Source organism: Dasypus novemcinctus, chromosome 14, assembly GCF_030445035.2.
Source record: "Dasypus novemcinctus isolate mDasNov1 chromosome 14, mDasNov1.1.hap2, whole genome shotgun sequence".
In the NCBI taxonomy this organism is placed as follows: Eukaryota; Metazoa; Chordata; class Mammalia; order Cingulata; family Dasypodidae; genus Dasypus; species Dasypus novemcinctus.
Window position 1 is genome coordinate 87260786 of NC_080686.1, and position 21032 is coordinate 87281817.

At 46.8% G+C, this 21032-nt stretch overlaps 1 protein-coding gene across 2 annotated transcripts; it reads right to left on the minus strand.

Moving 5' to 3' along the window:
• Window positions 1-493: 493 nt before the first annotated feature.
• On the minus strand, window positions 494-8972 carry KLHL38 (kelch like family member 38). Of its 2 annotated transcripts, none has more exons than XM_004469465.4 (4): window positions 8740-8972; window positions 6761-8335; window positions 2598-2703; window positions 494-1547 (listed from the first exon to the last, which is right to left on the minus strand). In XM_004469465.4, the coding sequence occupies exons 2-4, from the start codon at window positions 8108-8110 to the stop codon at window positions 1258-1260; spliced, it is 1746 nt and encodes a 581-aa protein (XP_004469522.1). In that variant the 5' UTR covers window positions 8111-8335; window positions 8740-8972; the 3' UTR covers window positions 494-1257. The 2 variants fall into 2 exon arrangements, with proteins under 2 accessions (XP_004469522.1, XP_004469523.1); XM_004469466.4 differs by lacking the exon at window positions 8740-8972 and adding an exon at window positions 8436-8539.
• Between the last annotated feature and the right edge of the window lie 12060 nt (window positions 8973-21032).

Here is a 21032-nt window from a genome sequence, read left to right on the forward strand (position 1 = left end):
CTTTGCATACATGCTGGACTTGAACAGCGCTAGACGAGGACAGCACATGAAGGTCTTCGATGCCCACAGCTGAGTGGGTCAGGGGTGGGAAGGGAATGGGAGAGGGAAAACTTGGACTAGTGGTTCACAGCCCTGACTGCACATTACAGTCATCTGGGATGTTTTTGGAAAATACAGAATCTGCCCCACGCTGGGAATCCACGTCAGTCTATATGGAATGGGGCCCAGTCCATGTTAAACATCTTCCCGGATGACCGTAATGCTGAGGCACGGCTGAGGACCCCTGCCCTACACTTCAGCTTGTCCCTGAGCACTTAGAGATAAAGGGGGCTGCAGGAAGAGTCAGCACCGGCACTGGGAGAGTGATAATTGCTGTGATCTCTGAAGGAATTTGTTGGTTTTCCCCAGAAGAGCAATGTTCATAACATTTACCAAAATGAAAATCCTGATTAATTCTGCAGGTTTACAGCTCCCCAGAGGCTGGAGAAAAACATCATTTGGCACCAGAAACAAACTTTATTCTGGCAATGCAGGATAATTTACAAACACTGAAGTGCACATACTTTTCTGGAATTTCGATGTACTACATCCATAGAGCGCAGAGAAACACTCTAAGGGCCAATTTCTCACGCTGCCGCCTGGACCAAATGTTCCCTGGAACCCGTCTGGGTCTCTCAGCCCTCTTGTTCTGGATTCCAGTGGTGTCCCGGGCAGCTGTGATTCCTGTTCTTCCCTTGGGGAACTGCTCAAGTCATCACAGGCAGTTCAGATGGGCTGTCACTCATAGCAGTTAATCGGCCCATACAGACATACTCCAGGACTAGCCAACTTCAGTCACCCTACCCCTGGCAACAGCGATTAGCTCCGGCAGTCGGTGTGAAAGTCAAAAAGGGCCAGTCAGTGTAATTTTTTTAGGATTAGCGTATGGATAATTATAAAGGCTCTCTGCTGAAGATGCAAAACTGGGAGAATGTGAATCTGGGTTTATCAGATGTTGTTGTCCTTACACTGTGTGGATAAAGAAGCTTGTTAGTAGAATTGTGGAATGAAAACTAGAAATGGGGAGTAGGGAGATGGAAAAAGAGAGACCAAGAGACAAAGGGGATGCAGGTGCTTCTGGCAACAGTGCGCCTAGCTCGAGGCTTCCGCAGTCCTGGGAGCGCCCCCGAATCCTTTTAGGTTTAAGCCATTTGGTGTCGGTTTCTGTCACTTGCAACAGAAGGTATACCGACTAAGGCAGGAGGTTTTTCGTTGACCTCATGGGAAGGTGGAAGTGTGGGGTATGCACTGGAGAGTAAGGCAGGCATGGTCAAAGAGTTTGTGGGGCAGCTGTCCCTGGGATGTCCATGTGTCCGCCTCGGGGTCGTAGCAGTCGAAGGAGTCCGAGTCCTCGATGCTGCAGTCTATGGTCAACCGCCGCCCGCCTGTCACGTAGAGCTTGTTCCCCATCACTGTGGCCCCGTGGTGCATCCTCCGGTCCTTCATGTCCGCGCATTTGACAAACTTGTTGGACCGAGGGTCGTATGCAAGAATCCTCCTTGTGTAGCCTGAGAACCAAATGAACATTGGCAAGCTCAGCATGGCTCATTCGGAACCGGAGGGCAGCAGTCCTGGCGACGTGCCCAGTCTCCGCCATTGCCTAACGTTGAGGTTGGGCTCTGAGGGACGTCAGCTTAGAATGTTTAAGCAACCTGCCCGCCACACCCCTGGTATGTGGCAGAGCTGGAGTTTGGACCCAGATGGGTGGCTCTGATTCCTGCATTCTTAACCCCAAGTTAAGGGGACATGCAAATCATCCTTAGACTGGGAGCAGCCTCCTGATGCCAGGAGCTTCCACAGCCTCCTTGGCTTTTTCATCTCCCTCACGAGTCTCTCACATGCTCATCTAAAGGCCATACCAATCTGAAGAAAACACCTTTGAGAGCCGAGAATGGGTCTGCAAAACAACCCTATGTGGTAGGTACTTCTACGATTCCCATGTGACAAATGAGAAAACTGAGGTATAGGGAGATCAATAACTTGCCGAACGGGAGCAGGTGTAGCTCAGTGGATGAGCACCTGCTTCCCATGTATGAGGTCCTGGGTTCAATCCCCAGTGCCTCCTAAAATAAATAAATAAATAGGTAGATAGATAAATAAATAAAAAGAACTCTAAAAAAAAATTTAATACCTTGCCAAAGACCATAAAACCAGATAATGACTGGACTAGGATTTGAATTCAGGTCTATCTGACCCCAAACCAGTCCTTGTAACCATGATACTATATTGCTATAATAGAGAAATGACCCATTAATAACTAATTACTGACAAGAGAAAATATTTTTTGAGCATTTACCGTGTATCTGGGACATTGCTAAGTGTTTTAGATACATGATGGCGTTTAATTATCACAACACTGAAAAATAGGTATTATTTCATTTAAGATATGGAGTAATTTCTGGAGAGAGAGAGGTCTTTGTGAGGTTGTTCATACTCCCCTGGTTGAATGCATACGCTTTTAAAAAGACTGTCTTGGAGAACAAGTCTATTAGTGACCCCTTTTTCCACAGGAGATGCCAAATTTGTGTCCAGTCTAGTCATACTCTGTTCAAACTCACCTCCCACGATGACAATTCGCTCCCCAAGCACCACTGCAGGGGCACACACATTCTTAATCATTCTAGTCTCCATTTTGAACCACATGTTTCTGGAAATGTGATAAACCTAATGGAAAAAATATTATAATCATGGCACAGCGTTTTATAAACTAAATTGTCCTTTTTTAAAAAGAAATATAGATCACAAAAAATATAAGAGGTTTCCACATCCCCACACACCCCACCCCACCCTCCTCCCACATCAACAACCTCTTTCATCATTGTGGCACATTCATTGCATTTGGTGAATACATTTTTGAGCACTGCTACACCACATGGATTATAGTTTACACTGTAGTTTACACTCTCCCCCAAAAGTTATATATAGAGAGAGCTAGAGAGAGAGTGAGAGAGCGTGAGAGCACGTGGTGATGGTGAAACAGAAGGGATTCTTTCTTTTTATTGTTTCCAAGTTTTAAAATGTATCTATATTGCTACCAATAAACAAAATAGTATTAAATAACAGAAAGGAGTGTATTATTAGAAATTGGTCTTTATGAGACCCCATGAGATCGATCTGTGATTGTATTTCCATAGAATGGACTGCATTGTAGAATGCTCTTGCTTACCTTGCTTGGAACATTTTTTCTTTTATTGAAAAATGGAGCAACTTGAGTTTTCATAAAACCAGTGATTTTGAATCATTTTAATCTCTAGCTTATGTTTGAATTTCTAAGGGTTCCACTGTATCCTGGGTGTGAGGGTTCTTTGAACAATGAAGAAATTTGGGACTAGATGGGCTAGGCTTTTGAACAGTTCATGACCGATTCATTAGCATCCTAGGAAATGGAAGAATGGGTAAAAGAAGAAAGAAGAAAGGGGGTGGGGGCTCTATTCCAAGACTGCTTTGTCATGCTCTGAAATAGTGCATCAAATCACCAGCCCCTAGAACAGGTTCACCTGCAAATTTCCTCAGATTGAAATTCAAATATAAATTTGTTCATTACAGGTAAAATTTAGCACCAAAGATTCAGGATGGACTTCTAACTAAGCAAAGAAGTAACAAAACCATTTATTGACAGAGAAACATGGTGCAGTCTCTTCTGCACTGGAAATTCTTTCCATATAAAACATAATCACAAGCATTATTAAAGTCTTTATTTTATCATTTAACTGGATTTAATCTTCATAACCATCCTATGGAGTAGGTACTATTACCTCCCCCATTTTTCAGATTAGAGCATTGAGGCTCAAAGAGGTCACACAGCTGGAGTGAGTGGAGGAGCTGGTCTGAGTGACCCCAGAGTCCCTTCTTGAACCACCATGCCTGAGGCTCTACTGCGACTATGTAAATGTGGCCTTTCCTGAGGGAGGTTTTTGAGACTAGAGACCTCTTGAAGTCTCTGTCAGTCCCCCACATCAGTGAAGCAGGGAAGAGGCCAAGTTCTAGAGACAGAGCAACCACAACGGCAGTGAAGCCTCATGGTTTCATCTGAAAATATGTAGGAGACAAAACCCTTTGGAAAGTGCCGTGGGATCCTTGGAGGAAAAGCAAACACCGGTTGCATTTCACTTAGTGAGTAATTGCCTCCCAGCCTTCTGTTCTCGATCAACTTTGGGAATGGCTTCAAGAATTGATTAAACATTTGCTCTCCATTTTCATAATACCCCAGAGAGGCTGGACAAGAAAATGAAGGGTGATCTTTGACCAGTGGAGACAGTGACACTTTGCTCAATGTCAGACAGCTATAGAGGTGGAAAGAAGCCCAGGTAAAAGAACATGTACACACTCCTTGTACATTAAGCCCACTGCGGTTTAAGTCTTGAAAGAATGCATGCTGATGAGCCATCCTATGAAGGAAACCCCAAGCCGCTGCCCAAAGTCCAACCTATCCCAACAGTGTCCCAACCATGATCTGAGAATGTATTTGAATGAATGAAATTTCCATTTCAAATCTAGTGCTGTTTTGGAAAGGCACATTTAATTTAGTTTATTGTTTTATTTGGGCTCTACAAGGATCTTGCTTGACTGGATCACACATTTCTTGAATGCTAGTTTAAAGCTTTTTTGGAGATTTGCAGTTTATCCTTAGGAAGTAGATAACAATTTTGCAATGTGAAGTCATCAGCACATATTTTGACTCTATTTTGCAAAATAGTCAAAACAGTGGGGAGGGGGTTTCTAGCTTTCCATAGAAGCACTTTATTATATCTGAATTTTGTGTGGTCAGAGCTTTTGGGAGAAGAGCAATGTCTCCCTCAGCTCAATTAAATGAATGGGATTTGGAATAGTAACTCTGGAAAGACTAAGAATCTGCCTAGATGGTCTAGAAGGCGTACCTGAAAATACAGGCTGAAGGAAAAGCAAGAGAAGCTTTAAGTCATTCAGGGTTTGTCCCTTGCCTCCATCTCCACTGGACCTGACCTGGTTTAAGCCGTCATCATCCCTTGCTTGCACCTCTAGTAGAGCATCCCCCTCCCCTCCACCAACATCTCTTGGTCCACTCATGCCTCCTCCAATCCATTCTCCTTAAGGCATCTAGAAAGAACTCCTAAAAGTGCATATTTGATGATCTCACCAGCCTTACTTGAAAGCCTTTAATGAAATCCCATTACTCTCAGGCTGACACCCTCAAATCCTTGGCAAAGTCTACAGAGCCCTGCCAGGAGACTTCATCTCCCAACCATCCTCATCCCCAAGAGGCTCCAGAATTTCTAAACAGAAGGGGCTCAGGGGCAGCAGTTTGGGTGTAAGGGATTGCTCGGGGTAGCTTGGAAAGGGGTCTGATAGAGATTAGGTGGGACTAACACCCCCACCCCAGCTGCTTCTTGGCACTCCACCTCCTTCCCCTTGCTCTGTGTTGCAACTACTTTGCTCATTCTTTCAGTTCCTCAAGGCAACAGGTCCCGCCCCCTTTCTGCTTCAGAGCCTTTGAAAAAGCTGTTCTCTTTCCCTGGACCACACCCCCACCCTCACTGGGTAACTGAGTCCTCCTTCAAATAGCAAGTTCAACTTCATCTCCTCACAATTGTCATTGCCCCTCCCCCAGGCCAGATCCTTCTCCTGCATGCTCTTTCAGCACCCACCCTCTTTTGTTCTTCATCCTCTCCAATCCTGCCTCTCTGCTCAAGTCAGTTTAAGCCAATCCCACCTGCTTCCCTCCAAAATTCCAGGAAAACTGCAGCAGTCTCTGATTTCCTCTAGACTGGTTCAGGGCATCCCCACGTGCTCGAAGGCGCCCCTCTATTGCAGCATCTCAACTGAAGGGCTCGCAGGCTCCTTGAGGACTAGTGCAATTTGCTGCTTGTGTTCCCAGGGCCTTCCAGCTGCTGGCACTCAATAAAACTGTCTTGTAAGTGAACAAAGCAAATCTCATGGGGTCTCCTTGATCATCTTTAAAGGTGGACTTCTTACTCCTTAGCATTAGGTGAAGTGCAGAGACTACTGGAACGTGCATAAAATTGGAAAATATTTAATTATTTTTCATTAAAGTTATTTAAATATTTTATTAATCCTACTTCTCAGAGAATTTGTGAGTGGAATTAGTATTTACATATTATTTAAGGCAGGGGTTCCCCAACCTGGCTGCACCTTAGAATCCCCAATGCTTGGGAATCTTCTTTTAAGGCCTACTTATTGGCATTAGGGGCATTTGCCAAACTCCTATAGACCTCCATGATCTGATATTAAATATGTTCTAGCTTGAATTGTTAGATCTATATTTTTTTCCTTCAAATAAAAGTAAATTTTGTGAGCTGGGGTTATATTTGATTTAATTTTTATGTATTAGTCTTATGCAAAAAGAATATGAAAATTGATGAAATCTTGCTGAAAATGATTCTTTTTTCCTCCCTCTGCCTTCCCTCCCTCCCCTTTTCCTTCCTTCTTCCTTCCTTTTTCCTTCCTTCCCCTGCAAATGACAAATGTGTGTATGTGTATATATGTGTACATGTGTTTGGCTATATACGTGTGTGTCTGTGTATGTATGTGTGTATATATGTGTATGGGTATGTACATGTGTATGTATGTATGTGTGTAAGTGTGTACGGATATATATGTGTATAGGTGTACATGTATACATACATGTGTGTACATGTGTGCATGTGTATGGTTGTATATGTGTGTGTGTGTGCACGCTTTCACATTCATCCGCTTCCAAAGCTGGGAGGGTACAACTGTTTACCTGAATGAGGCGCACTGGATTCTGCATGATGTCCTCTCCTCCAAAGAGGTAGAGTCTTTGGTCTTTGACAGCAACCGCAGGATGGAGAACCCCCTCTGGCATGCTGGCCACACTCTCCCAGACATTGGAGATACTGTCGTATCTCTCCATGGAGCCCATGACCTCCTGCCTCTCTCCAATGCCCCCGATGGAGAAGATGAAGTTCTTATAGGCAGTGCTTCTGTGGGAGTAGCGGGCCTCCAGCATGGGCTCCCCCAGGCTCCACTGGTTGAGTTTCAGAGAGAAAATATACACTTTGTGACTGACCAGACTCTTCCCTGCATTGACAGCCATGCCCCCGAGCACGTAGATACTGCGGTGCAAGGCCACGGCTGAGGCCTTGTACAGCCGGGCCGGGAGTTTGGCCAGGCTCTGCCATTGGCCCGTCTGTCCATTGTAGAGCAGAACGTCCCTGGTGGTCTGCTGGTTGTCCTTCCTTCCACCCAAGAGGATGAGGAAATCTCGGTAAGAGTTTCTTGGAGGGACATGACACAGAGGTTTGAGGTCCTGGCCGCTGGTGCCATACCGAGAAAACATCTGCCTCTTGGCTGTCTCCAGGATGGTCTGGCACGCGGGCGAGGCTTGAAGGAGGGCGTCAGTGGCAATGAAGTGGTAGAAGAAGGCCGGGTGGATGTACGGAAGCCTGACCTGCTTGAACAGTTCCTGCAGGTATCGTTTCCGGGCCTGGAGGTCATGCCTGATCCAAACCATGACGGCCTCAAACACCTTTTCCTCCTCCCCGCAGAGCCCATCGTCTCCGAGGTAGTTTCTCAGTTCTAAGGCGCAGAGGTCCTTCAGGTCGGCCGAGGCGGCCACCTCAGGGAAATACCTCAGGGCCACCACCCTGGCTTTTGCCTTGAGGGTTTCGCAACTCAACGTCTCTGAGAGCCTGACCATGCCCAGGCAGTTGCTGGGGCTCAGCTGGCCCTGCAGGTATGAGGAGCAGGCCTCAAACAGCTTGGGGTACTGCAGCATGGAGGCCGCCTCCATCAAGGGAAGCACGTTCTCGGCCGTGATGCGCGCCTCCCCCGTGTACACATACAGCACAATCTGGTCCAGGGTGGTGGTGTCCAGCCCTTTCAGCTGGACTTTGGCCTCCCTGCTCTCCCTGAAGTTGCTGCAGAACATGGCCCTGAAGTAGGGGCTGCTGGAGGCCAGCACGTTCCGGTGGCAGGGCACCTCCCAGGCCCCCACGCAGAGGCTCACGTCTGTCAGGACCCTGTCTTGCCTTAAGCCATTGAGCTGCCGCAACAAGTCGGAGGAGAGGTCGTGGTCTTTGAAGAGCAGCCGGTCTGGTGATGCCCCATCCATCCTACAGGAGGGGAGGAAGCCCCAAGAGGGAGCAAGAGTCAAGTCTGTCTCGGCAGCATGTGCCGGAGGCCGTAGCTGTGGGAGCTCCAGAGCTTAGAGCATTTATGTTCCTTTGCCAAGAGGCTCACAGGTATCGATGCCCACGCCCAGACATGCCGGCTGACACCCCTCTTTTTGGTTATGATTGTTCTCACAGGTAACAGGCAAATGAGATCTTTGGCTAATCTGAAAAACAAAAAAAACAAAACAAAACTATTGTAAGTTATTAAAGTATCGGAGGCAGCACTGTGAACCTGCGGCACTTGAACAGTCCCTGCCTTCCCACCTTTCCCATCGGGAGGAGAACAGGAGACTTTCTCCAGATTCTCGGCATTTCTGTTGTTTAGCAAACTCATCTAAACATCTTTCCGGGATGTCCTTCTGGGGGCGTGGCCTCCTGTAACTAGACAGAAATGAGTGATGAAAATGGACCATGGCAATTTCTTTTTTTTTAAGGCATGACTTCACTGGGTCCCTTTGGTTTTGTTTTTAAAGTGGAATACAAGCAGAGACCAAACAACAGCCTGGGCGGGATTGACCAGGTGACATCAGCAGTCCACCTGCCAGGAGTTAACCATGGGGGCGCTTACCTCGTTTTGCTGGAGGGACAGCCACGGATCCCTGGTCTGTCCTGCTCGTCCCCCTCAAGAGTTTCCACCTCCAGCTTCCAGGGAAATCATAAACCCAGGCCTTTCCTTCAGTTGGCAAATGGCTTGTCCTGGGAGAGCTCTGGATTTGTTTATGCTGAAGGCACTTTCACAGTTTTCTAGAGCTTTGTGAAAGAACTGCTGGGCAGAAGACAGTGTATACATTCCAGGGCTAAGAATAGTCGCATATGTACTTTCCACTGTTATGACATGTGACTTTCCAGTTGCCTTTTGCAGCCACCCAGGGGCCTGCAGGGCCGGCGCATGCCCACATGCCTTGTTTCCTTGGCAAGTGTTTACAGCAGCATAAATAGATCTGGAGGGATGGCATTGGTTAAGAGAGACCCTGCTGCCCACTTGGAAACGCCCCACGTGCTCTGTCCTGAAAGTGCCTTGGAATTGTAGATGTCTGTAAACAGGTTGCTGTGCCCTGTCACCGAAGATAGTTCTGGGCCACGTTGCAGGTGGTGGAGGGTCACAAGGGAAGCCGGCACGTGGCGCCCGTGGGTCTCTACTTCTCACCATCCACCTGGCAGGATCATTGAAGAGGGTTATGATTTCTTCCTCCAGGCGCCAAGGTCACCGAATCCAGGGCAAAGTTGTTTTTCAGTATTTGCCGAGCACCCTAGAATTTCCAGACTTGGGGAAGACCAAAGCCTTCTTGGGCCTCCTGACCCCAGGAGCTTTTGTTTTAAGGGGGCAAGACTTGCCTCTCACAGGCACACGCTGCTCGTTGTGCAGTCAGGTTTTTATAATTCGGGCTTGCTCTTCTGTTTTACCTTTTCCATTCTTTCCCATAAGTCAGCCTTGAATTAGAGGCAGGGAGGCCAGGCATATTGCTCTAGGATAATGGAAAGAGAGGAGGGGGAAGAAGAAGGACAAGGATAAGGAGGAGGAGGAGGAGGAGGAAAAGATGGAAGAGGAAGAGGAGGAGGAAGAGGACAAGAATGAGGCGGTGGTGGTGGAGGAAGGAAGAGAATGATGACGGTGATGGGGAAGTAGACAGTCTCCACCTGTAAGAATCAGAACCGTGACTGAGGGCTGTGCAACCATAAGGTGAGCACAAGGGCCCCAGGCTGTTGTGCCCTGCCTCCAGGCAGGACCATGAGTGAGTGCACCAGTGGGGAGGGACAGGGAACCTGCCTTTCTCTCCTTCGCAAGTCTTGCTTAGACCACGGCAGCAGCCTCCCCTGCTGATCTCCCCCTTACTCCTGCACCACTCCCTCAATGCATCACCACCATGAATCTTCATGAATCTCCATGAAGACCAACAGAATATGCCTATCCCCTGCATTCTACCCTTCCATGGCTCCTCGTGTCTACAGGATAAAATCCAGGCTCATTAGCAGGAATTGGATTGGTCTCCTGACCTCCTCTAGCTTCCTGTCTCCTTCCACTCCCTGCCTCCCACTTCTATATACAGTTTTGTTCTAGCTCCATAAGACAACTTACGGATCCTTGTCTGTGTCTGGCACCTGCTGGGGAGGCTGGACCAGCCTGGCCTTTAGGGTACCATGGGGCAGGGTGGAAGGAAGAACGGCTCATTCCTAGGTGCCAATTCTAGAGTGGGTCATGTGCAAAAGAGTCCAGAAGGTCTAGGTCAGAGTAGGGTATCCAAAATATGTCATTGGGGCCAGGGGCCCCGAGGCCAAAATTAGACGCAGAGGGCCTGAGCCAAGGGGGTCAGTGACCCATGGAGGTACAAGCAAGGAACAGGGGAGACAAGCTGTTGGTACAGATATCAGAGCTGGTGGCTATTCCTGGGCTTCTGAGGGATGCTGGCGATTTAACATGTGAGTGACCGAATTCCTTAAAGGGCCTGAGGTCTTGCCATTTCTGCTTCTGTGCCTTTGCACGTGCTCATCCCTTGGTCAGTCCACTGTTGAACTCCTATCCAGCCTTCACGACTTAGCTTGTCTATCGGCTTCTCTGCAAGTCTTCCTCGACCCTTGCAGACAACGAATTTCTCGCTCCTCTCTACTGTCTTCATTCTGTCTGCACACTTCTAACATGACGCGCACCTCACTGCAATTATGTCTACCTGCCTGTGTCTCTCCTATTCGAATGGAAGTATCTGGATGGCAGGAACCTTGCCCTAATTGTCTCTCTACGTCCAGCACCCCACACAGCATCTGGCACAGCATGGTTGCCGAACTGAGCTGTAACAGAAGGGAGATGCGGGGAAGAGAAGGAGCCCCTGCTCGCTGTGCAGGAGGAACAGGCGGCCCTGTGCAGCCTGGTGTGAGGACTGCAAAGGAAGTGGCGTCTGGGAGGGGCCCTGGAGAGAATGAAAAGTAAGGCTTACGGAGCAGAGCAAGAGTTAAGTTCAAGGCCAGGAACTGCACGGAAGTCCTCCCAGATCCAAATCTAGTCCTTTAGTCCTTGGCCTCAGAGTCAGCACAAGGTAAAAATAACATCCTTTTTGCTCTGAAACGCCTTCATATTTCTCTTCCAGCTAGTGAGCAAGCCAAAGGTTTGTTCTGAGGCTGATAGGTGGGGATTCCTGGGAGTGACTTGACAGGGTACCGCCTACTCTCAGAGATCTGGGCATGTCCACGACAGGCCCCTAGATAATGAGACCTTTCGGAACTCAGCTCTGTCAAGTGTTCACTTGAGCCCTGGTGTACAAATCCTTTGGATGCTAAAGTTTAGAAAAAACAGGCCCTGTTCCGTTGGCTGGGCCTACGAGGGGAATTCTGACTCTACATTAAATGTCAGGAAAAGACACAGGGAGAGTCACGGCGTTGATCTCAGAGCAGAGACAACCCCAAGCCCGAGCTAGAAGGCTCCTCCCACCGCCTAGACCAGGGGCTCTTCACCTTTTTTGTTCCATGGACCCCTTTGCCAGTCAGGAGAAAACCATGGGCCCCTTACTAAGCCCACACTGTACTATGTATTATTTAATAAATACATCACTCCTGCCCCAACACGCCCCCATAAAAATAATGTTTTTTGAATTTCAATTCAAGCTCATGGACTCCTGGTTAAGAACCCTTGGCCTAGACTAATGCCAGCCAGCCCGATCTCAGTTCATGGATCCATGTCTCTCAGAGGGGACAGACTTTCTGTCTTAACCGTCATCTGGAGGATGTCTTAGTTCAGGGCCTGAGCATATGGGAGCCTAAAATAAATGGGGGCTTGCAGCTCCTTGCCCCTCCTTTTGAAGAAAGCCAGGATAGGGGAATGAGTCAAGATGCAGGCTTGGGGATCAGAAAGATCTAGGGAATCTTGGCATTTCCCCTTATTATTCATGGGATCTCCAGCAATTACGTGTTCCAGCCTCAGCTTTTCCATCTCTTCAATGGGGATGACCATCCTTGTTTCTAAGAAGTAATGCATGTGAAACACCAGGGAAGTGCCTGGCACGGTATAAGGTCACAGTAAATTTTGGTAGGCATTATTTTATTACTCTGAAAACCATCTCTTCAGAGCCTAATGGGTCTTAGTGCCGAGGAGATTATTTTCAGAGTAATAATATAAGCGTCTGCGAGGGTCCTCATTGTCCCCCTGCAGGAGCTCTGGATTCCCTTGCGGGCTCTGCCATGGCCTGGCTGTGTGTCTTAGGACAAGTCCCTTCACCTCTCTGTACTTCGCTTCCTCACCTGGCTATGCAGGGGTGGACCAGGTGACCTCGGAGCCCTGCCCCTTCCAGCTCCCCGTGCTGTGGCTTGTGCCCTGAAGTGTCCTCTGTGGGGCCGCAGAGGCTGAGCCCTGGCCGCGGGGCCTCCTGGCAGCTCTAGTGCGCCGTCCGCCTGCAGCCGGGCGCAGAGGGGAAACGCCAGCCAGGCCGCCTGCTGCGAGCTTCATTACTTAGTCCACTAAGTGAGTTCAGAAAGTCGCCTTTTCCCTCGCGGAGCTGTTGATCGCCACCAGGGCACGTTGCCTCCAGGGGCTTCCGATTCCCTCCTGGGTGGGCGAGCCGCGCCCAGATCCCGGTGGAAAGGGCAGGCGGGTTCGGGCCAGCAGGAGGTGGGACGGCCCCAGGTGTGCAAGGCCAAAACTCAGGCTCCCCCAGGCACGGTCAGCCTCTTGGCCCCCCTTTCTGCGGCGTTAGTTGTGTTCATCCGAGTAGGTGCACACGCCGTCTCGAGAATACCCAGACCAGCATTGAAAGCCCCTGCGGGGGCTCCTCGCCCCCTGGAAGGCGGATCCCTCCCGGCTCGGCTGCTTCCCCAGGGGGCCAGGTAGAGGCACCGAGAAGCTGTAGCAAGGTAGCGCGTCGTACGTGATTGAAAACGTGTCTCCGCACCTCGTGCCCGTCTATCTGTACCCGTATCCTCCCGCTGGGTGGGTCTGCAACCAGCTTGTGGAAAGCTGAGGGAAGCATCTGCACTCTAGAAAATACCGGAAAGGGGCCTGCTCTTGATTCTCAGGGTTACCCTGGCTACCCTCCTCTGGGAGCTGAAAACCCTGCACTACGTTTACTAGGCCAGGACTACAGATGACGGTGCTTCTGCCTCCTTCTGCACCCCTCCCAAGACCAGAAAACAGCCTCCTAGCTTTCCCCCCTGGGGGACGAGGGAGCACAAGGAAGGCCGCAGAGACGACAGGGGGGCGTGCCGGGGGAGGGCTGGTGTGACCCGGCTGCCTGGCCCTCCTCCCCGCAAACCGCAAAGTCTCACCTTACACAGCATTTATGCCGCAGATCAGCTTTCTGGGCGCTAAATCAAACCAGAGAAGAAAGGAATAACCCAACCAAGGATGATTTCTTACTCTCCTGTCTTAGCACGAACAATACATACTGCAGTGGCCTCTCCGCTCCCTGCGGTCAGAGGCCCCCTGATGAAGGTGTCTAGCGGGCACCACCTCCTCCAGGCCACTCGGGGACCGTTCAGCAATTTGCTGCTCTGGTATAGAGACCTACAAGGAGAGGTCCGACTGCGGGGGGGTGTGAAACTTCCTGCTCCAGAAGTAGGATTAATTAGGGTCCCTAGGGAAATGGGACGCGAACAAGGCGAGGGTCTGATTAACTGAAGGTACACATCTGTCTTTCTGTCCACCTGTCCATCCATCCATCCATCCGTCCATCCATCCATCTATCCATCCATCCAACCATCCATCCATCCATCCATCCATCCATCTATCCATCCATCCAACCATCCATCCATCCATCCATCCACTGAGCCTATATACTGGTAGGAAAGACAAAGTGTCATAAAAGCTTTGAAGGAAAACTTTTCCCAACTCCCTTGAAGGCAGGGAAAACTTAACACTTCTTGTTATGAAAGGGAAAGAAGACACATAATGGAATTCTTTAACAGATGCTGACACCAAACATTGTTTCCTTACTTTTTACCTTTTCCAAATTGTTTATATGTTTACCAGTGGCTCTTTTAAGTTTTTCCAAAACCATTTTTTGACCTATTTTTTTCTAATGATCAGAAAAAAAGAGCTAAAATATCTTTTGACTCCCTGTTTTATAAGAAAAGCAACATGGAACACATTTACTTTCTTCTCCCATTTTTTTTTTTTTTGGTTTTGTTTTGCTTTTGTACAGATAATTTGGAGTTTTTAAGACCCAGATTGCTGTCATCAAATTATTTCACATAATATATCTTACCTTTTAAGAATTACACGGTTTTGAACCATGTTTACAACACTTATTCTTACTTAGCTCTGCATTTGGCTATTTTCATCCTCACTAACAGTTCTTTTATATCACAACTTCCCTATTCTTAAATGCTTAATTTTGACTTGTCTTTTGATTAACTGAAAATGATCATTAACTTGCAGTAATTTTTTCAGGAAGAGTATGGGAGAGGTGCATTTTCTGAGTTCTTCCATATGTAAGACTCATTCTTCTTCCACTTACCTATGAATAACAACTTGACTGGGTATAATAGTTTGGGGCCAAAAGTTTTTTTCTTCAAAATTTTGTAGACAGCACCAATTTTCTTCTGGAAAAGGTACAGTGCTGCAGAGTGGAAGTTTGAGAATTGACTGGTTTAAACTCTTTTTTTTTTATATGTTAAAAATTCCCCCCTTTTATTCTTGTAATGAAAAAACATTGCCAGGATGTGTCTAGCTCTGTGTGCCTTTTGTAAATTGTGCCTGCAAAACATGCTATTGATTTGTATGCTTTGGCCTTTTCTTCAACCCGGGAAAATTTTCTTCAGTTATGTCTTTGTTGCTTCATTTGCAGTTTTATTTCTTCATGAACAAAGTATTTTTTTAGCCTGGCCTCCTGATCTTAAAGCATGATCTCTATCTTAATATTACTTATTTGTCCTTTTCCCTGCATTCTGGAACATCACCCCCAAATTTAACCTTTACACCATTGATTTAATTTCTAAAGGGTTAGTTTTTCTCTTTGCTGTTTCTAATGCAGAACTGAATCTGTTATTGAATATTTATTCCTCTGAAATAATCCCATAACTCCTCTAGCTCCCTCTCTGGCTCAGCTTGATCTCTATGGTTTCTGCCGGTTTATAGGAGGAATGTCTTTTTTTTCTTTCTATTAATGCTGAAGTTTTGAAAAAACTCTATTCTGGAATACTCCTCGTTCTTCAGAATCATGTTCCCTTTCCTTACGTTGTAGTATTTTTCCACAGTCTGCCTGTTTTCTTTATTTCTTCACCTTTAAATGGGAAGAATTATCCAGACCCAGTGATGGTCAACCAACAAACTGTGTAGCTTGCTCTTGAAACCACGAACTGTCCCCTTGGGGCTACCTGATTATCTTTCCTATATCTATGGTTGAAGAGATGACTGATTATTCTTCCCCATTCCTACCTCACTCCCAGAGGTCCAGTTGGCATCCATGCTAAATTGAGGTATGATTTACTTTTATCTCCAGTGCTCAAAAAATGAAATCCCAAATAACCGACAACTGCTTCCAAAAGGCTTTTCCTGCTTTCTCCCAAGCTTTGAAAGCTTTACTTATACCAAACACACCACCTTCCAGGTTGCAAAGGACCCCTGCTAGGGTCTCATCTTCCGTGAGAGAGAGAGAGAATATAAAGCTGAACTCTGGGGAAGCAGATGTGGCTCAAGTGACTGAGCTCCCACCTACCACATGGGAGGTCCCAGGTCCAGTTTCTGGTGCCTCCTAAAGAAGATGAGTAAGATAGCAAGCTGACACATGACAGGCTAGTGTGGTGAACTGATGCAACAAGATAGCACAAAAAGAGGATGCAACAAAGAGACACAAGGAAGAAAACACAATGAGAGACACAACAAAGCAGGGAGTGGAAGTCGCTCAAGTGATTAGGTGTCTCCTTCCCACATGGGAGGTCCTGGGTTTGGTTCTGGTGCCTCCTTAAAAAAAAGAAAATAAGCACACAATAAACAGGTACAGCAAGCACAAAACAATGAGGGGGGGCAGGGAGGGAGAAATAAATAAAATAAATCTTAAATAAAAAAGGCTGAACTCTAGCTGCCTTGAAAGGAATTACCTGCACAGTGGAAGAACGGGTGGCCAGATATTTAGGATTGGTCCATTCTCTGGGTCTCTGAGTCAAGGAGCAGGAGCAGGAGTCTTGAAGAGATTATAACTCTCTCCTTACTTTTAGAAAATTGGATTGCCTCTCTTCCATGGGACAAAGTATGAGTGGGTCACTCACTATTTCTCTCAAACTAACTGCATCTGCTTTGTCATTATTCAAATGACTTCCAGATTCTGATATCAGGTTGTTTATTAGTTCTAATTTTCTGGGTGTGTGTTGAGTGTTCACCCTTCCCTGTAAATCATTATTTTTGTGGGGAACAGATGCTACTAGAGAGACACTATTTTGTTTTAGTACATCAGCAGCACATATTGTTCTCAAGATTGAGTCCCTAGAACCTATCCAGGGTTCAGGACCCTTAGGATAAAGGCTTCCCTTCTCATCTCTTTAGTTTCTCCTACTCCTGAGTAATCAAGATGTAGAACAAAGAGTGAGCAAAGGCAAACATGGCGGATTTGGTAACCTCCATTCCTCAGAAACCTTGCCAAAGTCCCCAGGCCTTCGGAAAAGGAAGTAAAGAGTATCTATCTTCCTATGTTTTCCATTCCAGTGGGCAGGCCAGCACAGGCCATGGAGTTTCAGGCATGATCTGGAGGTTGGGACGTCTGCTATTTAAACTCTTCATAACACCAAGTGCATTGTCAACTGCCCAAAGGTGTTGCACAATCTTCGTAGTAATAATAAGAATCAGGAACCTGCTCTTCCACCTGGGAGACTATTCTTATTGCCATCTTCATACTTTTCTTCTGCACCAGGGCCTGGAGGGGAATGGAGTTTGTAGGTCCCAAAGTAGAACATTATGCAGTGGGGGAAGGAGGGTAAGTGATGACATGCCTGAGCTTTTCAGTCATCAATGGCTGTCCCTCCAGAAATGATTGTATAATAAGTATGTAAGTAATAAAGATGATATGTTCTGAAATTTGGAGAGCCAGAGTGTAAGTCATCCCAACATAAACTTACTGAACATGTACTATGTCCATTGCCCATGAATATATCTGAGAGACACACAAAGATCCCATTTTTACCAGGTCATCCACACCAGGCCCCATTCTTATACTTGAAAAGCACCTTTTGCTCCATTTAGAGTAGGAAATGAGTTAGGTAATTATGGGAAAGAAAGGGAAGGGGAGATAAGAAACAGAATGTCTCCAGAAAGTGTTATTAAAATGTGAATTAACCCTAGTCCTGCAGCTAGTTTGTCAGATAATCAGGCTGGTCTAAGAGAAGGGGCACCTGGGACAAGTAAATAGAGCAGTACTGAACCTGGGCTGGTGGTGGCGCTTGCTTAGAATGTCTCTGAGGTGCTGGGGAGTGCTGGGCAGGGAGGGTGGTCAGACTTGGAGTTCCACTGGATGGGCAGAGGAAAGAAGGTCAAGGACAAACTTTTCTGCCTCACCACTCTGCCTGACGTTGTCCAGGGACCTTTGAAAAACATTTCCATCCTCCTCGTGCATCACACAAGGTGTCCAGATGTTCTGATTTAGGTGGAACAGACCTTTCCTGCTTGACATTATCCCACAAACTTTCTCCATGTGTTCTCTCCCTGGGCCCCACTCCCTGCCTGTTTCCCCCCCACTATCTCCCCATCTCAGTTTCTCCATTTGTTCAGCCAAGTTATTTTTGTTTGCAAAATCACTATTCTGTTATCGCTTCTCTTGAGGAACACGTTGGGACTTAACTGATTTGGCCACTACATTTCACCTCCCCCTCCCACCCCTTCCACCTTGGGTAAATTCACTTCTCCCAAATGGGGGTGGCTTTCTGGAAAGGACCTCTTTCTATAGTTACAGTTCCTGGATGGAAGCTGCCTCTAGTCAAGGCAATGCATCTCAAAGGAGAACTAAAGGACTGGCTGTAAAGAGAAAAAAACTTCCAGGGTAAGGAGACGGCAGAGAGCCTCACAACGTGAAGTGGAATCCATATTCTCAAGGTAAATTTGTTTATTAAACTGTGAGGAAATATTCCACGATGGTCATTTTTCTAGTCCATACGGGAGTCCAGAATTGTCCCTTTTGCATATAAGGAACAAGAAGTTGTTTTTAAAAGACCTAGGTTCAACCAAGCATTGACACTTAACTAGTGAGGTACCACAGCACTTTACATTTGGTAAATTGTTTAATCCTCCTGATAATTCTATGGGGAAGATTTCAGTAAGCTAGAGTTGTTTAGTGTAAGTTTGTCCCAAATATTGCACAGGATATACTCAATGCTGAAAACTTTTTTCATTGTTTAACTGAAATTCAAATTGGACTGTGCATCCTCTATTTTTATTTATTTCTGACAATTAAGTAACTTGCTGAGGGTGGTTGATGAATGTTAGCTTCTTGCTCTTTGCTTCCCCATCTCCATCGTTCAATCAGATGAAAGGGAAAGAGAAAAGGAGAGAAAGAAAACATTGTTTAAAGTGAAGGGGAATATTCTGGCCTTCTACCCGTCTGCTGCTTCATTAGACACTTTCATGTATTGTCAGGAGCTCCCTGGCAGCACTCAAATTCAGTAGAGGGCACAGTGCTTATTTGATCCTCAGCTGAATCCTGACCAGAATTTTGACCTTTCTGAAAGGGACGTGGCAAAGTGGAGAGCCCAGAATCCTTGGTGTCCTCAGCTGTGAATGCTTGCCCTGGCTTTGGCCCCAACTCAAGCCATGAAACAGGTCACCTCTGTTAACTCTTATGAGTCTCATTTCCTTATTGAAAAAATTGAGAATGAGAATAGTACTGACCTCCATTCTTAGTGGGACCAACTGTGGGATCTTGGGTAAGTTACTTAATCTCTCTGTGCCTTAGTTTCTTCATCAATAAAATGGAGATAACAGTGTATAACAGAACGAAGGCTGTGTGGTTTGGGGGCAAGCCTTACAACTTAGTTCTTTCATTCGAACAAGCACATATTGACTACCTAGTTGACGCCTCCTAGCAGCAGTTCTGTTCAGTGGCTGTAGATGAAGGCCTAGCTTTGTTTCAGAAGCAACTGGGGAGACTGAACAAGCAGAAAACCTTTTTTTGTGCCCAGAAGAACAAACAACAATCCCAAAGGAGGAGACAAGGTGGACCAGGTGACACAACAACAAAATCAAGGGCATGATGATGCTAAGGCAGTGGGAATTGTTGCTTTCATACATTCTGTTTCTATACTCACTACAATTTATCAATGGCATCGCAGACACAGAGGTAAAGTAGAGTGGTCCTGAATGAGGAGGCACTAGCATATGAAGCTTCCTGGAGGAGGGGACTTCTTGAGGGAAGTGATGGATTTGAATGGAAGATGGCACCTCTGGTGGGACAAATCCACAGTGCAAAGGCAGGGGAGTCAGTGGCACCCAGCACAGCAGTGGAGGAGTTGAAGAGGGGCTGCAAGGGAAATGAGGCTGGGAGCCTTTGCACTGGCCATTCCTTCTGCTGCAATGCTCTTCCCTCAGATATCCTCAGTATACAGGATTCAGCTCAGGTATTATTTAATCAAACACACCTTCCCTGGTCACCTGAAGAAGGGTGCCCCTCACCTGCCTCTCTCTGTCACACCACCCTATTTTATTTTTATTGCACTTTTTGTTTTTTGAAATTATTTTATTTTGAATTTTTCATTAATTATTCTGTCTCCTGTTGTAGAATGAAAGCTCCATGAGAGCAAGAACGTTGTCTCAGAGTAGATCCTTAATGAGTATTTGCTGAATGAAGATATGACTAGGCGGATAGAGGCCTCAGCAGGCCAGACTAAGGAATTAGGATTTTTTAGCAAACTAGGAGGCCTTCAGTAAAACCAGGGAAGAATAATGCCATATGTCCCTGGAAGGTCCCTTTGGTAGCGAGAGTCAGTGAGTGGTCCTTCTCTTCATCTCACCGTTAAAGTGAGTGTCTCTGGGGGAAGATGGAGCCTGGGTTCCAGAACCTTCTCCATCCGAGACTGTGTTAGGACAGTCGTCCTCAACAACGGCAGCACATTAAAGTCTCTGGGGAGATTAAAAAATTCCCAGTCCACAGGTTGCAGCCCAGTCCAACTCATATTATATCTGAATCTCCCGAGGCAGGGCCTGGGCACCAGCGCTCTGAAGCTTCTCAGGTACCACAGTGCAGCCAAGGTCAGGAACTATTGCACTAGAAGCAACTAGCACCTCTTATGAGCTTTAAGGCACAATTGACTGGCCTATATAAAAATAAGAGATAAAATAAGAGATAAAAATCTCTTATAAGAGATAAAAATAAGAACCAGTAGCTTTTCTGCTGGTCTTCTTACCAAAGGTAAAGTGAAGCCAATTGAGTGCTTCGATGCTCTTCTGTATTGAGAATCTCTTTGGAATTAGCCATACATTTCCCTCAACTGGGGTGGACCAGGTCTAGCCAGGCCTCCCATGCCACCCTGACTAAACGTTATTGTTTGGCCTGGCTTCTGATCTGCTGGCCCCATCAGCCTGGCTTGGTTCCAGGCTCCACTTTCCCTGCCCCTATGGCTGCCAAATTGCTCAGTGTCTCTCTATCATGTCGTTAGCAATGTTCTGGACCTAGAGTGACTTAACGTCATTGATATTATTTACATGTCATACAGGAGATGCCAACTCGAGGTCACTAGCAAATCTCACCCCACACTCCCCAGCTGGCCCAAACTGAGGAGCCTGTGGAAGGCAGGTAGCCTGAGGTCTCCCTCTTGGAAAGGGGCTATTGAATCTCTTTCCACCTTTCTTGGAACTTGCATTTGAAACCTGTTTTGCTGAGTGTCACCCATCCCATACCATTCTCCTCACATCAATATCTACATGAATCTTCCTGGGCTGCATATGCAATGTGACCTGTGATG